We start from the raw sequence: 18,611 nt of genomic DNA, 5'->3' as shown, positions 1-18,611 counted from the left end.
ACAACCGACCACGGCTCCCTCTTTTAAAGTCAGACAGATGTGAGGAGGAGTTTCATTGTCCAGGTTTTGCATTTTATATGAGCACTCTCAAGTTAATGTGGTTCTTTGTCCTTGTGTTTCTGCAGAAAGAGACGGGCTCCATGGATGACATATACGTCAGCACACGGAAGGTCAAAGAGCTGTCAGTCATCGACGGCAGACGTGCGCAGAACTGTGTCATCCTGCTTTCAAAGTACGGGTCCCAGTCGGAATTATGAATTATGCTACATTGTACCATTGATTAACAACTAGGTGTTTTCTGTGAATCCGATTATGCTTCTGGAGAGATGCCCTTAGCACAAGCGAGCCTCAGGGTCAGGGGTTAGAGCTGTAACTCAGCGTGGAGCTGCTTGGAAATGTGTTTTTAATGGACACACGATGACATCTGTCAGTGTGATTAAGTTGCTGTCCATGCACCGAAGCATTGTCCAGGTGAGGACGCATCTTTCCTCTGTGTAGTGCACAGATTTTTTGTGTGTATCTTTTAACATTCAAGTTCCACAGTGAGTGTCCAGGTTTATTTAAATCTTATTTAACAAAGTTAATAGCACGAAACTGATGCCGCACAGTGAGTTTATAACTATTGCTAGTTTTCATCTTCTTTCCCGTTTCCATTTCCAGTGTAAAATACACACTATAGATATGGAAGTACAGTAAAACACACATACTACAATACACCTGTTTTAATTTAGAGTGGAATTGGCTAAGGTTCAGCTCTGGTTTGCCTTTATCCAGCATGTAAACTTTAAATAAAGACAGATTAACCCCCACCTCGCCACCCCTATCCCGAGGGGCTTTGAGTCGCACTAAATCTGAACCAGAATCAGCTGTCATCATTACAGATCCATCCAACAATATGGTCACCATTTGTATGTCTACTAACAGCAACGATCCAAAGCCCTTCAGAGAATTTGAGGTCCCTCCTCCTCCTTTACAGATCAATAAACAGGCTTCCTGAAACCTTTCTCTGTCTGTCCAAACTGCAGTGCGGCCCCTGAACTCGCTCTCGTGTCAATAGCAAATGTCCTGAGGGTACAAACCAGACCCAAATGGGGTCAGCAGTTGGTCAATAAGGCTTTGGTGCACAGACTAACAAAGCTGTTATTGATCACAGCCCGGCACACTTAACACTTAACACTGATCAGATGCACTGCACACAGCTGGCAGTGCTCCCGGGGCTGACACTGGTCCAGACCAGGATAATCAGTGTCACTATCAGCCAACTCACAGCTGTCTGTATTTTCTATTTTATATGTAATGTGACAACTCATTACATCTAATAAAAGAAGAATGTGATTAGAGCAACTTTCACTGAGCTTTTCCTCCCTTGCAGGTTAAAAATGAGCAATGAGGAGATCAAGAGGGCGATCCTAGAGATGGATGAGAGAGAAGAGCTGGCCAAAGATATGTTGGAGCAGGTACAGTTCAGTGTTTGATGAATCATCAGCAGCATTGTGTTTGAGTAGGTAAAAACAGCATGTGCATGGATTTTATTGGCAGTGAGAGAAAACTGATGATCTATTGTTCTTCAAAGAGGTTTGATGTCCATAGTCTAAAGTGATATTACAGATCTCTGACAGGGAAGCAGAAAGCAAACATCCTGATCTGTAAGGGGCCTGAAACTTTTCAATGTATTTTTAGAGGAATAAACAAATGTTACAGCTAAAGTAATGAAGCTAATCAACATTTTTCTTAAAATTCTTATACAGAATTTCCTGAAAAACAGTTGACACATCTGACTTTGCTCCACAGCCAGCTTTTAGCATTAGGATTAACGTTCTGTGCGTCTTTGCAGCTGCTGAAGTTTGTCCCAGAGAAAAGTGACATTGATCTCCTGGAGGAGCACAAACATGAGCTGGAGCGGATGGCCCGGGCTGATCGCTTCCTCTTTGAGATGAGCAGGTACACAGGGCTACATTACTTACCCCCAACAACCCCCAGATACAGAGGTATCTGGTTTCTGTTGTCTGCTACACCATCAGAAAAGCACTGCAGTGCACAGATCTGCTATTTCCAGGGCTTGACTACATTATATAAGTTGTTAGAATGTCACAGATGGTGATGATGGAATATATCATGTCACACAAAAATCAGTGTGCTAAAACAGATGTGATATGTTTGCATCATGTAGTGTCTGACACTCTGTGGCAGGGGTGTCAAACATACGGCCCACGGGCCAAAAACGGCCAAAAAGACACATTTCAGGTCGTTCATAATGTTTGTAAAAAGACAAAGTAAATGTGAACATTTTCGGAATGTACTTGTGCTTTTTTGCACTAAAACAAAGGGACAAATTTGGAGTTGTTGTTATTTCTAGGTTGTTATACTGTGATTTTACTGGTCCGGCCCACTTGAGATCAATTTGGGCTTCATGTGGCCCCTGAACTAAAGTGAGTTTGACACCCCTGCTCTATGGCGTACAGATTTTGTGCAGAATCGAGAGTAAAAATCCATCCGAAAATATTGCAAATCATAATGTCTGGTCAAAAAGAATGAGAAGCAGCATGGGAGGGCTGGGATACAAGAACAAACCTCAAATCTCAAGGTGATTCATCATTTAGCCGAGAAGAGAAGTCATGGCTGCCCTTTGAGGACTCCCGTCACATCACAGAGCGGGGACGTTTCAAATCGGCGCTTTTTTTTTTCTGCGTTCCATCCTTTCTCAGATTCTGCACTGTTTGTACAAGATAATTAAACCTTTTCATTTCCTTTCGTGAAATATTACCCCGTCCACCTTCTTTGCTTTTGACCACATCTCCTTTGGTCTGACGAATACGTCTGGGATTTAGTTATTTCCTTTTTTTGCCATTTGATATCTATGGTCCCTCTTTGAAATTCCCACTCCCTCCCCCTTGTCAACTCTCCAACAAGGTGGGAGCCTATTAGATGATAAAAGGCCTGTGAAAACTGAGAGAGGGAGTTTTTTTTTACGATTGGGTGATCGCTCGCTTTGAATTTACACCCCCATGGAGACAAATGTAACTCACTTCCCTTTATGCTCTTTTCCATTTCCTCCTCTTTTCTACCTTTCTCTTTGCCTCACCAGAATTGACCACTACCAGCAGAGGCTGCAGGCTCTGTTCTTCAAGAAGAAGTTTGCAGAGCGGCTAGCTGAAACCAAGCCCAAGGTTGAAGGTAAGGACAAAGACCTTGGAGGCCACTAAAAGACATGGAGCCTAACTCTCAGTGTTCATGCTGGCAATATAAACCTGAGATCTTAAAAACTACATAAGAGCCACAGTGTTACACTGGGCGACATGTTCCTTCATTACCATGAACACACACAGCTACACACACAACGTTTAGTTTGACTCAATCCCACATACATCGTCCTGCTGCCTCAAATACTCACTGGAGCACCAAATATGGATTAATCCGCCACTGTAAATAGTCCCCAATTCTCCTATTTGGCCAGTGCTCATTAAAAACTACTTTACTGAGCCTTTTTAAAAAAATATAATTCAGGAAGGAACAAAGGGATTTGACTTTAGGTTAGGGAAGTATTGAGAAACTCATGCACTAACATTTTGGTATTCTGATCCTCAGTGTCCACGTCACCAAACTCAGTCTGATGAATGTCACCTGCTGACAAGATCATTAGCATAGCCAGCAGACAGGAGGTCTGTTTCACTCCTTGTGTGAGAAACTTAGCTCATAATAAAGAAGTAATGTTCGAGAACCACTTTGATGTTTGTTGTAAATGATTCCATTAGCAGTGCAGCTGCCAGCGATGTGTCGTCCGCTTCGCTTCTTGCAATGAGGCCCGTTGTTGGTTTTGTTCTTTTCATGGGATGTGTTGACTGGTGAAGAAAAAGACAGGATAACAGAATCTTTGTCGGGAATATTAGTCGACGTTCTTCTTCTGCACACTCTTCACATGGTTTAAAATTTTCACCGTCACACACAAGTGAAACAGAAGATTGTATTTGAAAGAACATGCTTTTAGAGCACACCACATTCAGCTGATTGGACACGCTTACAGTACATGCCAAGGGGTAAAAGATTGTTTCAGGCACTAAAAATGTCATCAGCTTTTGAAGACTCTGACCAGGGCTTTTCACAATGAGTGTGCAAGTGCGGGTGCACGGTGAGAGCGGGTGGCCAACTGTATATTGGCCCTGTGTAGTTTTTCCCTTCCAGCCAGCTTCCAGGTTACCAAGGAGGCTGTTTTGGAAAGCTGGCCCACGTTGAGAGGGGAGAGCCTCTCGTAAACACTGCAGCTCACTTCAAAGACTCGGTGAAAAGGCTTCCAATGAGGTCCATAGACATGTGTGTGTGTGTGTGTGTCCACATGGGTGTGTCATGGCTGAGCTGTCATAGGTCTGAACCAGAGTTACTTGAAAGAAACTCCTTCGCTGGTCTAAATGACTTTCTCTGCTTTGATGAGCATGTTACACTGTTTGTGCCAGCACTGTTTTATTTGCTGCGAGTGCTGACTGACAGTTTAGCCCCGTGTGTGCTGTAGCTCTTTTGTCAGACAGTCTATCCCTTCTAGTTTGAGATCAAATAATATGCGTTTTCTGACACACATTACTGGCTACCGTGAATGGAAAGAAAGTACGAGCGGAGGAATAATCCTCTGAGTTTGAGGACAGATTCAGGCCTCCAGAATCTTTCTTGTTGGATCCCAGAACCGTTCCCAGACCACACTGTTCATCAGTGCCCATAATAAAGTTCTCATCCCCTTTTATTATTCATGTTACTTTGTCATAGACTCTAGATGAGACTATATTTTCCTGGACCACCCAGCATGTTCAGGAGAAACATTTCAGAAGAAATCTGCATCCAGCAGAACACCGTCAGCAGAGCCAGAGGAATAGTTCACATGCTGTATCTCAGCAGAAAGAACTGCAACAATAACAACAGTTTGTTAATGATTTTCACATTCACACTGAGGTTTCCTCTGCAGAGAGGGGGAACCACCTGCATTGTGCCAGACGAGTCTGTTCTCAGGGGGAAAGAAGCAGACAGCATGGGCTTGTGTTTGGAATATTCCCCTCTCCCTGCTGTTTTATGGATGGATGGAAGGACTTGATGGGTTTCCCCACTGAGCTGCCCACTTGTTGTGGGGAATATTGATCAATCATTATGAATGATGGTAAAAATGAAGGGAGGGATGGGAACCGTTGGACCACGTACACCTGAGGCTTTAGTTTGCATGTGTGTCCATGGGGGCTGAGTAGAGAAACAGATTGGAAGGGAATGGAAAAAGGCCAGTTCCTTATGTAACATAAAAGGTGACGCTCGAAGCAAAGTGCACCCGAATCAATCACCGACTATATGATCTCTCCAGCTGCTTCCTTCTCTCCATTTTCCACCAGCCATCCTGAATGCATCCAAGGAGGTGGTCCGGAGCAAGAGGCTGACTCAGATACTGGAGGTGGTGCTGGCCTTCGGCAACTTCATGAACAAGGGCCAGAGAGGCAACGCCTACGGCTTCAAGGTCTCCAGTCTCAACAAGATCGCTGACACCAAGTCCAGCATAGACAGGTGGGATGTCAGATGTGGCCGTAGCATCTTAAAGATGGAAGCATCCTGTATAAATGCTGTTCATCTCGGTGTCATAATTTAGCCAACTAGGAATTTGCAGATGTTATACATGTACTGCTGGAATCAGTGCAACTTATTCCAGCAGTACAAGTTTCCAGTGCTACCTTCTCAGTTTCTCCCATGTGCACACATTTGCTCTTAACTCATACTCACATTTAGAATTCACTATCAAAGTTATTGCAGTTGGTTGATTTCCTGTAGTTTTACTACATTTTATGGTGAAACGGGACAAAGTGCAGCTCATGCAGTATGACTTTCCATGGCTTTAAAGTGTCAACAGTATTGGGCGAAGGCAAACTACACTGCAATGTTACGTCTTCTCTTTTTATTCTATTCTATTTCACTCAAAGCATGATGGGAATTGTAGTGCCAAAACTAAAAAAAAGAAAATGCCAAAAGAAAGCTTATAATAACAGTAGATTTGTTGACATTATTAAGGCTAAAAATGTCTCATCATGATCCTTCTATGCCCTGATTCTTCTCCGTCAGTCTGTGTATAGGACCTGTGTCCTGTATTGTTGTGTTTTGGGTTTTTTTTAATGGAGGCAGAAAACCTAAGCAAAATCAAAACACATTTTTGATTAAAGAAAAGGGTTGTTGGAACATTCATAGTACCACCAACATGCCAAATGGTGGTATATCTACAGCAGCTTCCCCTGATATTAACAATATGTGGGATTTCCAGTGAAAACATGTAAAGTAATAATAAAGAGATGAAACAGAGCAGAACAGCAGAGGATTCAAGTATTAAAGACAATCCTTTTAATAAGCAGCTCTGCAAGAAGCAGTGTTTCCTAGTCTACTTTTGTTAAAAGAAACTTTTGTCTACACTTGTGCTTCAACAGGAGCATCACCATGTTGCACTACCTGATCATGATCTTTGAGAAGAACTACCCTGACACACTGCACATCCAGCAGGACCTCAGCAGTGTACCGGAGGCTGCCAAAGTCAAGTGAGTGCAAAACATTTCCGGGAAAAACGCTTCCACCAGAGCGGAGCACGCTGTCAGCCCTATGTGCATGTGGTTTTAAGTATTGCAAAACCAACAGATGATACTTGGGTAAAAAAAAAAAAAGATGTGAAGTAGGTTATTTTAATTCTGATGTTGAAGTTCTTTTGCACAGCAGATTCTGAGACTTCAGGACACAAATTGCACCCTAAACAAGAGAACAGACAAAGACAGTCTCCATAGCTGCTTTTTTTTCTGTCCTCTCACTAGTTTGGCAGAGCTGGAAAAAGAGGTGCACAATATCAAAAGTGGACTGAAGGCTCTGGAGGCGGTGAGTTGTTATGCGTTTGTGTCACGTTCCCTCCCACTGGTTCTTCTCCTGTCTGTAATTATGCTTTCGTGCAGATGGACAGCAGGGTGAGGTGTTTAAACGCTGGTAACGCTCCCCGCTGACATGGAGCGGCAAATGTCACATTTGTGGCCACACACAGAAACGAGGGCTGATGTGCACGCACATATGAAGCCACGGATACATGTTACACTTCACAGAGACCTGCTGCTTCGTCATGGTTTTCTGTAACTGAGGAACTTTCACATCATCACCTTTAATCAATGTTCCTCCCTTAGCTTAAAGGAAAAATGACTGATTCCTCTGTCCTCTGTTTTATTTGAAGTATGTGAAACTACTATTCTTGTTTTGAAAATCACACTTCTCTTGTCTGTTCCTCCAGGAGCTGCACTACCAGCAGAGCAGGACGAGGGAACGTGGGGATAAGTTTGTGGCTGTGATCGGTGACTTCATCACCGTGGCTGGCTTCAGCTTCTCTGAACTGGAGGACCAGCTGAGTGAAGCCAAGGACAAGGTAGCTAATGGCTTAACCACTCAGTTGCACAGTGAACAGTCAATGTGAGGGATCATACTGCCAGTTCATATGTCCATGTGGGTGGCTTTAGTACATCCTCTGCTAGCTGTCCTCCCTGCCAAACCTTCATGTCAGGCAGAAGAGGAGAGAGGAAACGAGACAGACAGAAGGGAGAATCCATGAAGCCTCTGTACATCCCTCTTAGTCCAGTGTGATGACTTCAGCAGCGCTGGGGGAAACCCAGCATTGAAAGATTACCGTGGATTCCCCCCTCATCCTCTCTTTGTGTGCGTCTCTTTGAGTTAGTGTTTTAAATCCACACTCTCCCTTTTTGTACCACTGGGACAAATGGCCTTTTGAACCCTGCTGGCTCATGTACTGATGGATGATAGGAAGTATGTAAGCTGAAGTTATCAGTGGGGCTGTGGGAATCCCACACTGAGGCCGTGTTGAAAAGATTTATGTGAACATGTTATTTAATTTGCAGACCTTCAGTTCTCTTTTGGACATGCACCATCCTTTTGCTGACACATTTAAATCTTGCAGACTGCGTTCAGTGGTCACATTAGCTCAGATTACATTCTACTTTATTACAAGGCTTGTCTTTTCCCAAAACAATTGACGTAATGATGCTAAATGTCCAAATGGCTTAAATTCTCGCTTAAAAAAAGAGCCAACAGATTGGGGAGGGAGAGAGAGAGAGAAAGAATGGAGGAAGCGCCTTTGGGTTTCATTCAGAGCCTCCCCTCTACTTAATTATTTGTTCAAGGAGGAGGTCGGGAAGAAGTTGGAGGGAAAACTGGCCAGTTGGGACGTCATGGGAAAAGAACGGGAGGAGCAGGGCACCGGTTACTGCTGTAAAACAAAAGAACCTGTGTTCACCGGCCCAGACTGTAAACACACACTTTTCCTAACACGACTCTGTGTGTGTGTGTGTGTGTGTGTGTGTGTGTGTGTGTGTGTGTGTGTGTGTGTGTGTGTGTGTGTGTGTGTGTGTGTGTGTGTGTGTGTGTGGTTGGTAAACGGGGAGTCTGACGTATTAACTCAGTGCCTGTCAAGGCTCTCTGACGCTCCGTTAGGTTTCCAGTGGAATACAAATATGGGAGTGTGGGCCTGCGCTCTGCTTTTCACTTAAGAGCTGAACAGAGCAGGCAGTCCGGTGAGGTTCGTATAGCTCCATAGCAGCAAACATGTGTGTATGCATATCTGTGAGAGAGGAGAGAGACAGACAGACGCACACACACCCTTGACAGACACTACTACATACATTACAAAGGATTACAGTTGTCCAAGGTCATTGGGTTATTGGGACAGAGGTTTCCAGAGAGAAGGGATTTTCCTCTTATCCAGAGAGATTGGTTGGGTTTATCCTCAGCAACACATCCACACACCCACACTTTCGACATGTTCACAGACATGTTCGCAGACAATGCAAGATTCAGTCTCACTCCAAGAATAAAAGAGAAAAACAGCTGAGCAGGGAGTGCTGGAAGACACGCCATCGCCACCTGTGCCGTTGGAAGGGAACATATGAAGATAAAAGGCAGAATAAGTACAATGGTAAATGTGGCCTAAAGAAGTCCAGCTTGTGAATTTGGCTAATAAAATACTTTTTAGGAGAAAGGTTGGAACAATGAAAACAGCACTAATGTATCAGTCTGCCTGATGCAAACCGGTGTGTCTGAATATTTGAAGCCATTTCATTTGAATTATGTAAAACTTGTCATTGCTGCCAAATATTTTTCAAGCGGACCTCAATGATTTCATAAATGTTATTCCCATCTTGCAGGCAGCCATCGTAGTTTCACTTCTTTTCAGTACAGCCTGACAGTTAACCTGTGGAGACTGGTGCCTGAACTGGCTAATCTAAGATTGCATGCGTCATGTCTGCTTCTGTTATTGTCTAAGTTATTTTTTTATCATAGCAGGATCATGCAGTTATAACTGCCATAATCTTTCACCTAGCTGCTAACATGTGGATGCTAACATGCTCACAACACCAATGCTGACACGTTGGAAATGAGCAGGTTTAGTGTTGCTGCGTTCACCATCCGCTCAGTGGCCCTAATCACGGAGTACAGCTGAGGCTGATGGGAACGTCTTTTCATTGCCACATGTCCGCTGGTTAGTGAGATATTTCAATCTGGACTAAAGTGTCGCTGCACTGAACAACCAACTGACCAGTGTTGCCTCCCCAAGAGCAAGAGCCTTGGCCCTGCTGTGTGGGGAAAATGAGAATGGTTTACTCCAGTGAATAGTTAATGGAAGTAACAAGTATGTGTTATTTGCAGTAAATTGACAAAAACTTGCAAAAAAACCCCGAATATCTCATTTTAAAAGTTAAATGTTTGATTTTCACCCCAATGGACCATCTGACCATCTGTGCTGCACCATTTAAAATATTGATCCTTTTCCACAGTTGCCTCTGAGCAAAGCTCTGCAGCTCTGCATATTTTTCTTTCTAAGCTCAGTGCCAGTTTCCAAAACGTATTTCCCACCTGCCCGCTTTCATTACACCTACCATCCCATGGCTGCTAATCCATACTAGTATTAGTGTCCATGGAGGGTGAGGCGTCAGATAAAAACAGAAGTAACCATAAGGGCACACTGATTCTCTGAGGACATCCCTGACCCCCCTGCACAAGGTCTTTGTGCTGGATGACAAGAAATTACGTCCTTCATGTTGTTTCTAAATAGAGGCGGTTTAGTTACACACGTGGACAAAATTGTTGGTACCCCTCTGTTAATGAAAGAAAAACCCACAATGGTCACTGAAATCACTTGAAACTTACAAAAGTAACAATAAATAAAAATTTATTGAAAATTAAACAATCAAAATCAGCCATTACTTTTGAATTGTTGTTCAACAGAATTATTTAAAAAAACAAACTAATGAAACAGGCCTGGACAAAAATGATGGTACCCATAACTTAATATTTTGTTGCACAACCTTTTGAGGCAATCACTGCAATCAAACGATTTCTGTAACTGTCAATGAGACTTCTGCACCTGTCAACAGGTATTTTGGCCCACTCCTCGTGAGCAAACTGCTCCAGTTGTCTCAGGTTTGAAGGGTGTCTTCTCCAGATGGCATGTTTCAGCTCCTTCCACAGATGTTCAATGGGATTTAGATCTGGGCTCATAGAAGGCCACTTCAGAATAGTCCAATGCTTTTCTCTTAGCCATTCTTGGGTGTTTTTGGCTGTGTGTTTTGGGTCGTTATCCTGTTGGAAGACCCATGACCTATGACTGAGACCAAGCTTTCTGACACTAGGCAGCACATTTCTCTCCAGAATGCCTTGATAGTCTTGAGATTTCATTGTACCTTGCACAGATTCAAGACACCCTGTGCCAGATGCAGCAAAGCAGCCCCAGAACATAACCGAGCCTCCTCCATGTTTCACAGTAGGGACAGTGTTCTTTTCTTGGTATGCTTCATTTTTGCGTCTATGAACATAGAGTTGATGTGCCTTACCAAAAAGCTCCAGTTTTGTCTCATCTGTCCAAAGGACATTCTCCCAGAAGCTTTGTGGCTTGTCAATATGCATTTTCGCGAATTCCAGTCTCGCTTTTTTATGATTTGCTTTCAACAGTGGTGTCCTCCTTGGTCGTCTCCCATGAAGTCCACTTTGACTCAAACAACGACGAATGGTGCGATCTGACACTGATGTACCTTGGCCTTGGAGTTCACCTTTAATTTCTTTGGAGGTTGTTCTGGGCTCTTTGGATACCATTCGAACTATCCGTCTCTTCAATTTCTCATCAATTTTCCTCTTGCGGCCACGTCCAGGGAGGTTGGCTACAGTCCCATGGATCTTAAACTTCTGAATAACATGTGCCACTGTTGTCACAGGAACATCAAGCTGCTTGGAGATGGTCTTATAGCCTTTACCTTTAACATGCTTGTCTATAATTTTCTTTCTAATCTCCTGAGACAACTCTCTCCTTCGCTTTCTGTGGTCCATGTTCAGTGTGGTACACACCATGTCACCAAACAGCACAGTGACTATTTGTCACCCTTTAAATAGGCAGACTGACTGATTATGAGTTTGAAGACACCTGTGATGCCAATTAAAGGACACACCTGAGTTAAACATGTCCCTCTGGTCAAATTATTTTCAATCTTTTATAGAGGTACCATCATTTTTGTCCAGGCCTGTTTCATTAGTTTGTTTTTTTAAATATTTCTGTTGAACCACAATTCAAAAGTAATGGCTGATTTTCAATGGTTAATTTCCAGTAAATTTTCATTTATTGTTACTTTTGTAAGTTTCAAGTGATTTCAGTGACCATTGTGGGTTTTTCTTTCATTAACAGAGGGGTACCAACAATTTTGTCCACGTGTGTAATTGGCTAGTTCTCACACACAGCATTCACAATACTTCTGCATAATTGGCAGGATTTAAACAGTGGGGTTTTTTTTTCTAGAAAGTCCCAAGCAAGACCAGTTCCGCGATGTGTTAACCAGAGCCGTTCTGAAACCGTCAGGGGGTTTTAACAACTTTAATCAAAGTGCTCGACATTGTCTCCAGTCAGCATCCATGGTACTTTGAACACAAACAGCAGGGGCAGATTAGATACTCAGGAGCACAAAAAGATAATTAACCTCTGACAGAGTGCGGCAGTGTTTGTGTGTCTGTGCGAGATGAGCTAAATCTGTGTGACTTCGCATTCTCCATTTCTGCGTATGCGCGTGAGTGCATGCGTGTGTGCGTGCATGTTTATTCACTTAAATCAAACCCGAGGGGACAAGAGGAAACAGATTTGACCAGACACATAATTACAGGAGGGAGAGAGATGATGGTGGGGGTTGCCATGGTGACCAGCCCATAATGACAGGATGATTTTGTGTCCTCAGAAAAGAGCAAGCGACAGCTCCTTCAAATCACAACACTTGAGCCACACACAGTATGCTGGCCTCCTATAAACTACAGTGATGCGATGTTTTCTGTGACTTTCCTCCAACATCTGATAAGAATAGAGCAGAGTAGTACAGTACAGAAGGGACCGGAGGCATGTTTCATCTTGAGACTGACTGCAGGGTGACGCAGCCAGATGCTAGCACAGTTATTTACTTCTGAACATACAGTATATTATATTATAATAGATGTACAGTATTATTATTATTATCGCAATTAATTGAATAATGTGCTTGCTATGCTTTTAAATCCACTGAAAGCTCCACTCTGCCCATTTTAAGGATCATTTTTACACATGTACAGACAGCATTGGTGGAAAAGACAAAGAATGTTCATTAGCAGCCATATTTTCATTTTCATGTTCTTTCATTCAGTGGTGCAGCGGTCATGCTCTCATGTACCAAACAGTTTACATGTTTATCCAAATCTTAGATATGTATTCACTAAGAAAAAAAGCAATGAAAAAATGTATTCTTTATATATTTTATTTCCTTGGGGCACTAATGACAAAAATGTTTCTTTTATGAGCAGACCCCACATTTTTTTAAATATTAGCCTCTACCAAACGGTTGAGATGTTGTAAGTAAAACATGTTTTCAATACGATATAGTGAGTCAAAATGTTAAGGGTTAAAGGGTTAAATGCTGCGTAGGCCTTGTTGTTTAAACATTCCAAAACAGAAAGGGGAAGAAAACCCTCTGATAGCAGCCGATCTGCACTGTAAGTGCTTCTAATTTAAAGCTGCTCTGATCAGTATTTTTCTGCAGAGACAATCACCCACCTCTGTCCTGGTGTCCAGGCCCACTAACTCTACTCTCATCAGCCTTGTTTTCAGCTGAAGCCAGCAGTAAAAAAAAAAAAAAAAAAAAAGCTTTAGCTGAGCTCCCCAGTGGAACATTTAGGGGCCGAGGAGCTCCACGCACGGTCATGATGCTGTCCTGATGTTCAGCTGAAGCCTTTTAGTGAGACACTGAGTCGATTTGGTCTTTAGAAACACCTGACTCTGACCTTTATGTAGCAATGATATTGTACTCTGGCATCACATTATATTGGCTGGGCCTTGCAACTGTGTGTGTGTGTGTGGGAATTTAGAGCAGGTTTAGCTGCAGGCTCTGCTGGCACAGAGCACTGGACAGCTTGGACTGAACAGGGTGGACATACGGTGGTCAAATCATGCAGTCCTTCTCCTACTGTGTGTGTGTGTGTGTGTGTGTGTGTGCTCTTACAGTTTTTGAGAACATCAAGCATGCATACTAGCAGATGTATTCGAGCAAATGCTCACATGTGCCTTCCACCACAAGAGGAAGTTATAAGCAGTCTGGCCCATAGCGGAGTTCAGTCAGTACAATTAAAGTTAAATGTGTTTTACTCTGTGCAGTTTACCAAATCTCTGAAGCACTTTGGGGAGGAAGAAAGGAGGATGCAGCCTGATGAGTTCTTCGGTATCTTCGACACCTTCCTGCAGTCTTTCAGCGAAGCACGGCAAGACCTGGAGAACATGCAGCGGCGTAAAGATGAGGAGGAGAGGAGGGCACGAATGGAGGCCATGGTGAGGCGCACGTTCAGAGGAAAAAAGACAGAATAACCGACAAATAACTTCTGATTTATTTGTGTCTGTGTTCTATAACATCCTGCCTTCATTTTCCAGCTCAAGGAGCAGAGGGAGCGGGAGCGGCGGGCCAAGAAAAGCGGGGCCTCAGATGAGGTCGGCGGGGAGTTTGACGACCTGGTGTCGGCACTGCGTTCCGGTGAGGTCTTCGACAAGGACCTGAACAAATTCAAGCGCAACCGCAAGCGCTCCGTCAACCAGCTGGTGGAGGGAGGGGGCCGCGAACGAGCTGTCACCAAGGTCAACTACTAGGTCGGGGAAAAAAGGAAGGAAAAACAAACACTAGACACCTAAATTCTGCCGTGGTGTGGATCTCTGAACACCTTTAGTCCAGGTCGTCAAACAGTGACCACTGACATTGGAGGGGGTGTTAATAACGGCTGAAGTGGACATGTAGCGACATGTGTGGACAGCCACGCCGTTCTGAAGGAAGCACCTCTCTCCTCTGGTCTTGTAAAGCTATTTCCTACCCGTTTGTCCTGGGCGTTGTGTGGTCTCCTGAGCTGGAAGAAGAACAGTTGGGATGGATGGACGGACGGACAGACAGACCACTGTGACACATTATCCCATATCTTTTGGCCATATCCTTTTAACACTGTGCCCACGCTTCCAGCTCACTATCACCCCTTGTTTTTCACTGCTCTTTTTTTCCTCACAAACCTTTCGCAGTTCCTCAACAAGCTCCCCAGTGCAGGCGCAGCCCTTTCTTTTCTTTTTTTTTTGCTCAAAAACACACAGGACACTGGGATCAGCCAGTCACACTGTACATACACAGGCACGAGGCCAAGAGAAAGGATTGGAAAAAGGACTTCAGGCAGATTTTTAGAAAAACAAAAGAAAGAAAAAAAAAAAAAAAGAAAAAGAAGATGGGAAGGGGGAACTAAGCCATAACCTCCATAGTCATGGTTGCTTCAAGTGTCCCCCAGAAAAGAGATGTTTCAGCCACAGAATAGATGGATTTTCATGATCTTCCTTCGCTGCACCAGAATGCTTTGCGGGCTTCTGCGAGAGTGAGGAAGGGCACTCGACGGGAGGGTTATCGCTTCAAAGCAGAGGATTCATCCCGCTGGCCTCCAGCACACAGCATTCCCAGGAAGGACGTGCGTGCACCCCCGAGCTGCAGCTTCAGTGGGTGCAACTCTTCTCAAGGAAAGAACGACCTGATCCGCCTGACAAAAAGATGACTGTGCCACAAGGGTCGAGCCTCACCTACCCTCCTCAATGCTTTCAACATTGTTCTGGCATTAATCAGTGCCAAAGCAAAGAGAAAACAAATGTAAATGTATTAATACAAAACATACTGCAATTAGGCGTTGATATATATTTATATTTAGATGCAGACAAGCTAATTGCAAAGATGTAGAGGTTTTTTTTTTTATGTTTTCATGACATTTTGGGGGTTTTGTACACGCAATGCATTATTTGTTGGTGTTGCAAGTTCACATTGCTGTTGAAGTGAATTTCTATACATTTTGCGCTTTATGTAAAAAAGACAGTTGCTTGTCCTTTTCACACCCGTATGTCTTGTTTGCACTGTAGCTTTTCTGACAAACCTTACACTCCATTGTCTTCGAGCTGGTCCACAGTGTCCTCTGGAAAAAAGCCCTCTCTGTACTTCAATTACCTTTATCTATAAAAGATAATGAAGGAATGGAATATAGACATTGAAACTTAAAGGCACAATCGGCATTTAATGGCCAGTGCTGTCCCTGCTCTGAACGTGCAGTCTGCTCCATCGGCTGCACCTAAATTGCAGGCCATGTGCACCCACAGTAGGAGCCAAAAGGGTGCTGTGCAGCAGTTCTCGTTGGGCCTTGAATGACTCTCATCCATAGTGTCTGTAGGATCTGTTCCACTGGTGCTAACATGTGGTCGCTGGACAGACAGTTCAGAGGAGGATTTCAAGTTAAACTAGCGCTTGATAAGCACTCATGGCTCATCATACAGTATTTCTGTGTGTTTTCATTTCTGTTGACGTTGTGATCTCAGACCACACCATGTGATGAGTCTGTTATTGCAGGAAGGCTTTCATAGGGTGCAGATATTCTCAGAGGGCTCGATTTAATGGTGCACACTGACGGGAGGACAGCAGCCTCAGAGAGCATCATAGGACACCATCCTCACCTCCATCTTTCCTTCCACCTTCTCCCACACCTTTGTTTTCTCATGGCTAGGGCCTGTTACTATGGGCAACCTGTCGCCAACCAGAGTCAGATGCCATCCTAGGTCAAATAATTTTAATCCTAAAGCTTCAGCAGGGGACAAAGGCTGCAGGGGAGGGAGCCACTCCTGGTCAATCCTTAGAGGGAATGAGGAGATTAAAAGAACTATCCTGGTATCGTTGTCTTTGTAATCATCTGTTTTGTTCTTCGATGACCCGTTTAAGGCATTCCATCTGCATGAGTGGTGACTGTAGTACCATATAGAGCCAGAAGTGAGGTGTCCAGGGGGAGTGGGAAGACTGAACTTCAGACTACATTGGAAAAAAAAGATGTGCACATAATTTCTGCATGTTCTCTAATAATCCAGAATTAGAAGAGGGAAACAAACAGCTTTATGTTTTGAAATGGATCCTTATTACGTAGCGTAAATCTGCTCCTGAGCTTGACTCAATAAGCACTTGGTGTATTTACAGTGTTCTTACAAAACCAAGAAGGAGACATTTCCACTGTTGGATTATTGGATTATTATCAGTTTGTTTTTTTATTTACAGTGTTTCCGATCAAATTATAGACCTATCACTGAACACCCATGATCATGAAGATCTCTACGGTAGTAATGGATATGCCAGTTTGTCTGGACATTTTCATTTTCACCTTTAAGTGCCTCTGACCCTGTTTTCTCACATGTACCATTCCCATTATTGTGTTTTGTGCTTGTGGCTTTCCACTGTTCAGTGTTTGCAAGTGAAACACAGCTGACGGCTGGAATCAGGCTAATTGGCGCCACCTTGTGGTTGCAGATACTTTGTGTTCCAGCTCAGATCACGTGGCACTCGACCCCAGCAGCTCCAGGCACAATAACTCACCAAAGTTTCCTTTTTAAAACAGCATTAAACGTTAAATATAACAGTAAAAGTTTCCAGGGGATAATTCCTTTAATGTTTCCTCTAAAATGAAGCAGAGAGAAGCTGATGTGAGGTCGAAACGATGTGAGTGCAGAGAGGATCTTTGAGTTCCCACACTTTAGAGATTAGCCAGAAAACCAAATAGATTCAAACTTTCAGACACTTTGAAAAATCAGAAAAGTCTATGAAGTCCTGAGGGGAAACTGACATATGATTGCTTATTCTTTAACCAGCATCTCATGTACATTTGAGCTATTCTATTTCCTAACCTCTGCTCCTTTGTCTTTCAAGTTAATCAGAGTTAGTACATTAGACTTTGGCAGCCCCTTTAAACTCTTACTCCAGAGCTTTAACCCGTATTGTAGTGCAGACTATTTACTGAGGGGTTTTGCAACATTGTCAGTATTATTACATGTTTATGTTGTTACATGTTTGGATGTTTATTTGGCCATTGACTGGCTGATTTTGGAGTGTACAGATGGAAATCAGAGGAATGAAATGAGTAGCTTGTTCAATGCACTTTTATTATGGGACATTTCCATTTGCAGCACCATTCTGAGGGCTTAGGTCCCTCTAGAAATGAAAAGGGTGCAACGAAAGAGTGGTGCAAAAAAAAAAAAGCATGGTGTGAAGAAGAGTGAAAAAAGGGCAAGTGAGGCTGGGGTCTCCAGCCGGGCCGCTGGAAACACATTAACTGTTGGGATTTGTGGGGACGCCGACACAAAGAGGTGAAACTCGTACGTTAATAGGAGGGTATAGAGTTTGAAATCCTCACCTGCCCGTGTCGCCTGCTTTGGTGTGTAAAAGAAAAAAAAAAGAAAAAGGGGGAATGTTTTCTGACTCCGCCACGTTTCTGTCAAATCACGCACTTCGTCGACCTGCATGCCTAAAGGAGGGTGCACAAAGTGTGACGTGTTGACTTTAACCTTTCTTAGAAAATTGCTTGCAATATGGAACACACCTGTTACACGACAATTTGTACTGCCTGAGAAAAGTTGCACCCAGTTTTAGAGGTTGTATAATTGTGAGGAGTCAGTATTTTTATGGTTGGAAAGAAAAGTATCCTCCACCGAAAGATGTACAGTTGGAAAAAAAAAAAGCATTTTGTACACCGTTGTTGATGTTTGAGATAAGATTAAAAAAAAAGATTAAAACATTGAGGAATGTTCCATTTTCCTGTAAATTGTACCTCTATTTATTTGCCTTATTTAGTTTACTATATTTTGTATGTACACACAGCATTACAACAAAATGTTATATTAAAAATATGAATAATTAAACTGTGGTCCGTGTATGATGGATAGTGTTGAGACTTGTATAAGAATGAGAATCTTTTTTTTTTTTCATTTCTATAATTTTATTTTTGTTTTGTATTTTTTCTCACCCTGTGTCTTTTGTAGGGTTACAATAAACTTTTGTCCCTGACAACTGACTCTTTATTCTTTTCCTCACAATCATTTATTAAGGTGAATGTTAGGGTGTGTTGCTAAATAAAGATAACAGTTGACATCATCTCTCCACTAGTTTCCGATGTTTTATAGAGCGCAGTGTTACCTGCTTAAAAAGGACACATGAAGCTGCAGCTGCAGCTTTAGTCTGTAGTCCAGGGGTGTC

General features: G+C 43.1%; 1 protein-coding gene across 2 annotated transcripts in view; it reads left to right on the top strand.

The window, feature by feature from the left end:
- The window catches only part of daam2 (dishevelled associated activator of morphogenesis 2), a 91,795-nt gene extending 73,382 nt beyond the window's left edge, over nucleotides 1–18,413 (top strand). For both annotated transcript variants that reach the window (XM_070842201.1, XM_070842200.1), the window contains 10 exons: nucleotides 126–232; nucleotides 1,373–1,457; nucleotides 1,835–1,941; nucleotides 3,086–3,174; nucleotides 5,361–5,529; nucleotides 6,435–6,542; nucleotides 6,810–6,870; nucleotides 7,271–7,402; nucleotides 13,700–13,870; nucleotides 13,970–18,413. In XM_070842201.1, coding sequence (XP_070698302.1) covers nucleotides 126–232; nucleotides 1,373–1,457; nucleotides 1,835–1,941; nucleotides 3,086–3,174; nucleotides 5,361–5,529; nucleotides 6,435–6,542; nucleotides 6,810–6,870; nucleotides 7,271–7,402; nucleotides 13,700–13,870; nucleotides 13,970–14,182 — 1,242 coding nt within the window. In that variant the 3' untranslated portion in view covers nucleotides 14,183–18,413. The remainder of the gene's footprint in view (nucleotides 1–125; nucleotides 233–1,372; nucleotides 1,458–1,834; nucleotides 1,942–3,085; nucleotides 3,175–5,360; nucleotides 5,530–6,434; nucleotides 6,543–6,809; nucleotides 6,871–7,270; nucleotides 7,403–13,699; nucleotides 13,871–13,969) is intronic.
- Nucleotides 18,414–18,611: the final 198 nt, after the last annotated feature.

Source organism: Pempheris klunzingeri, chromosome 13 (genome assembly GCF_042242105.1).
Source record: "Pempheris klunzingeri isolate RE-2024b chromosome 13, fPemKlu1.hap1, whole genome shotgun sequence".
Taxonomy (NCBI): Eukaryota; Metazoa; Chordata; class Actinopteri; order Acropomatiformes; family Pempheridae; genus Pempheris; species Pempheris klunzingeri.
Note: the sequence above shows the minus strand (reverse complement) of the source record. Positions and strands in the feature narration are given on the sequence as shown.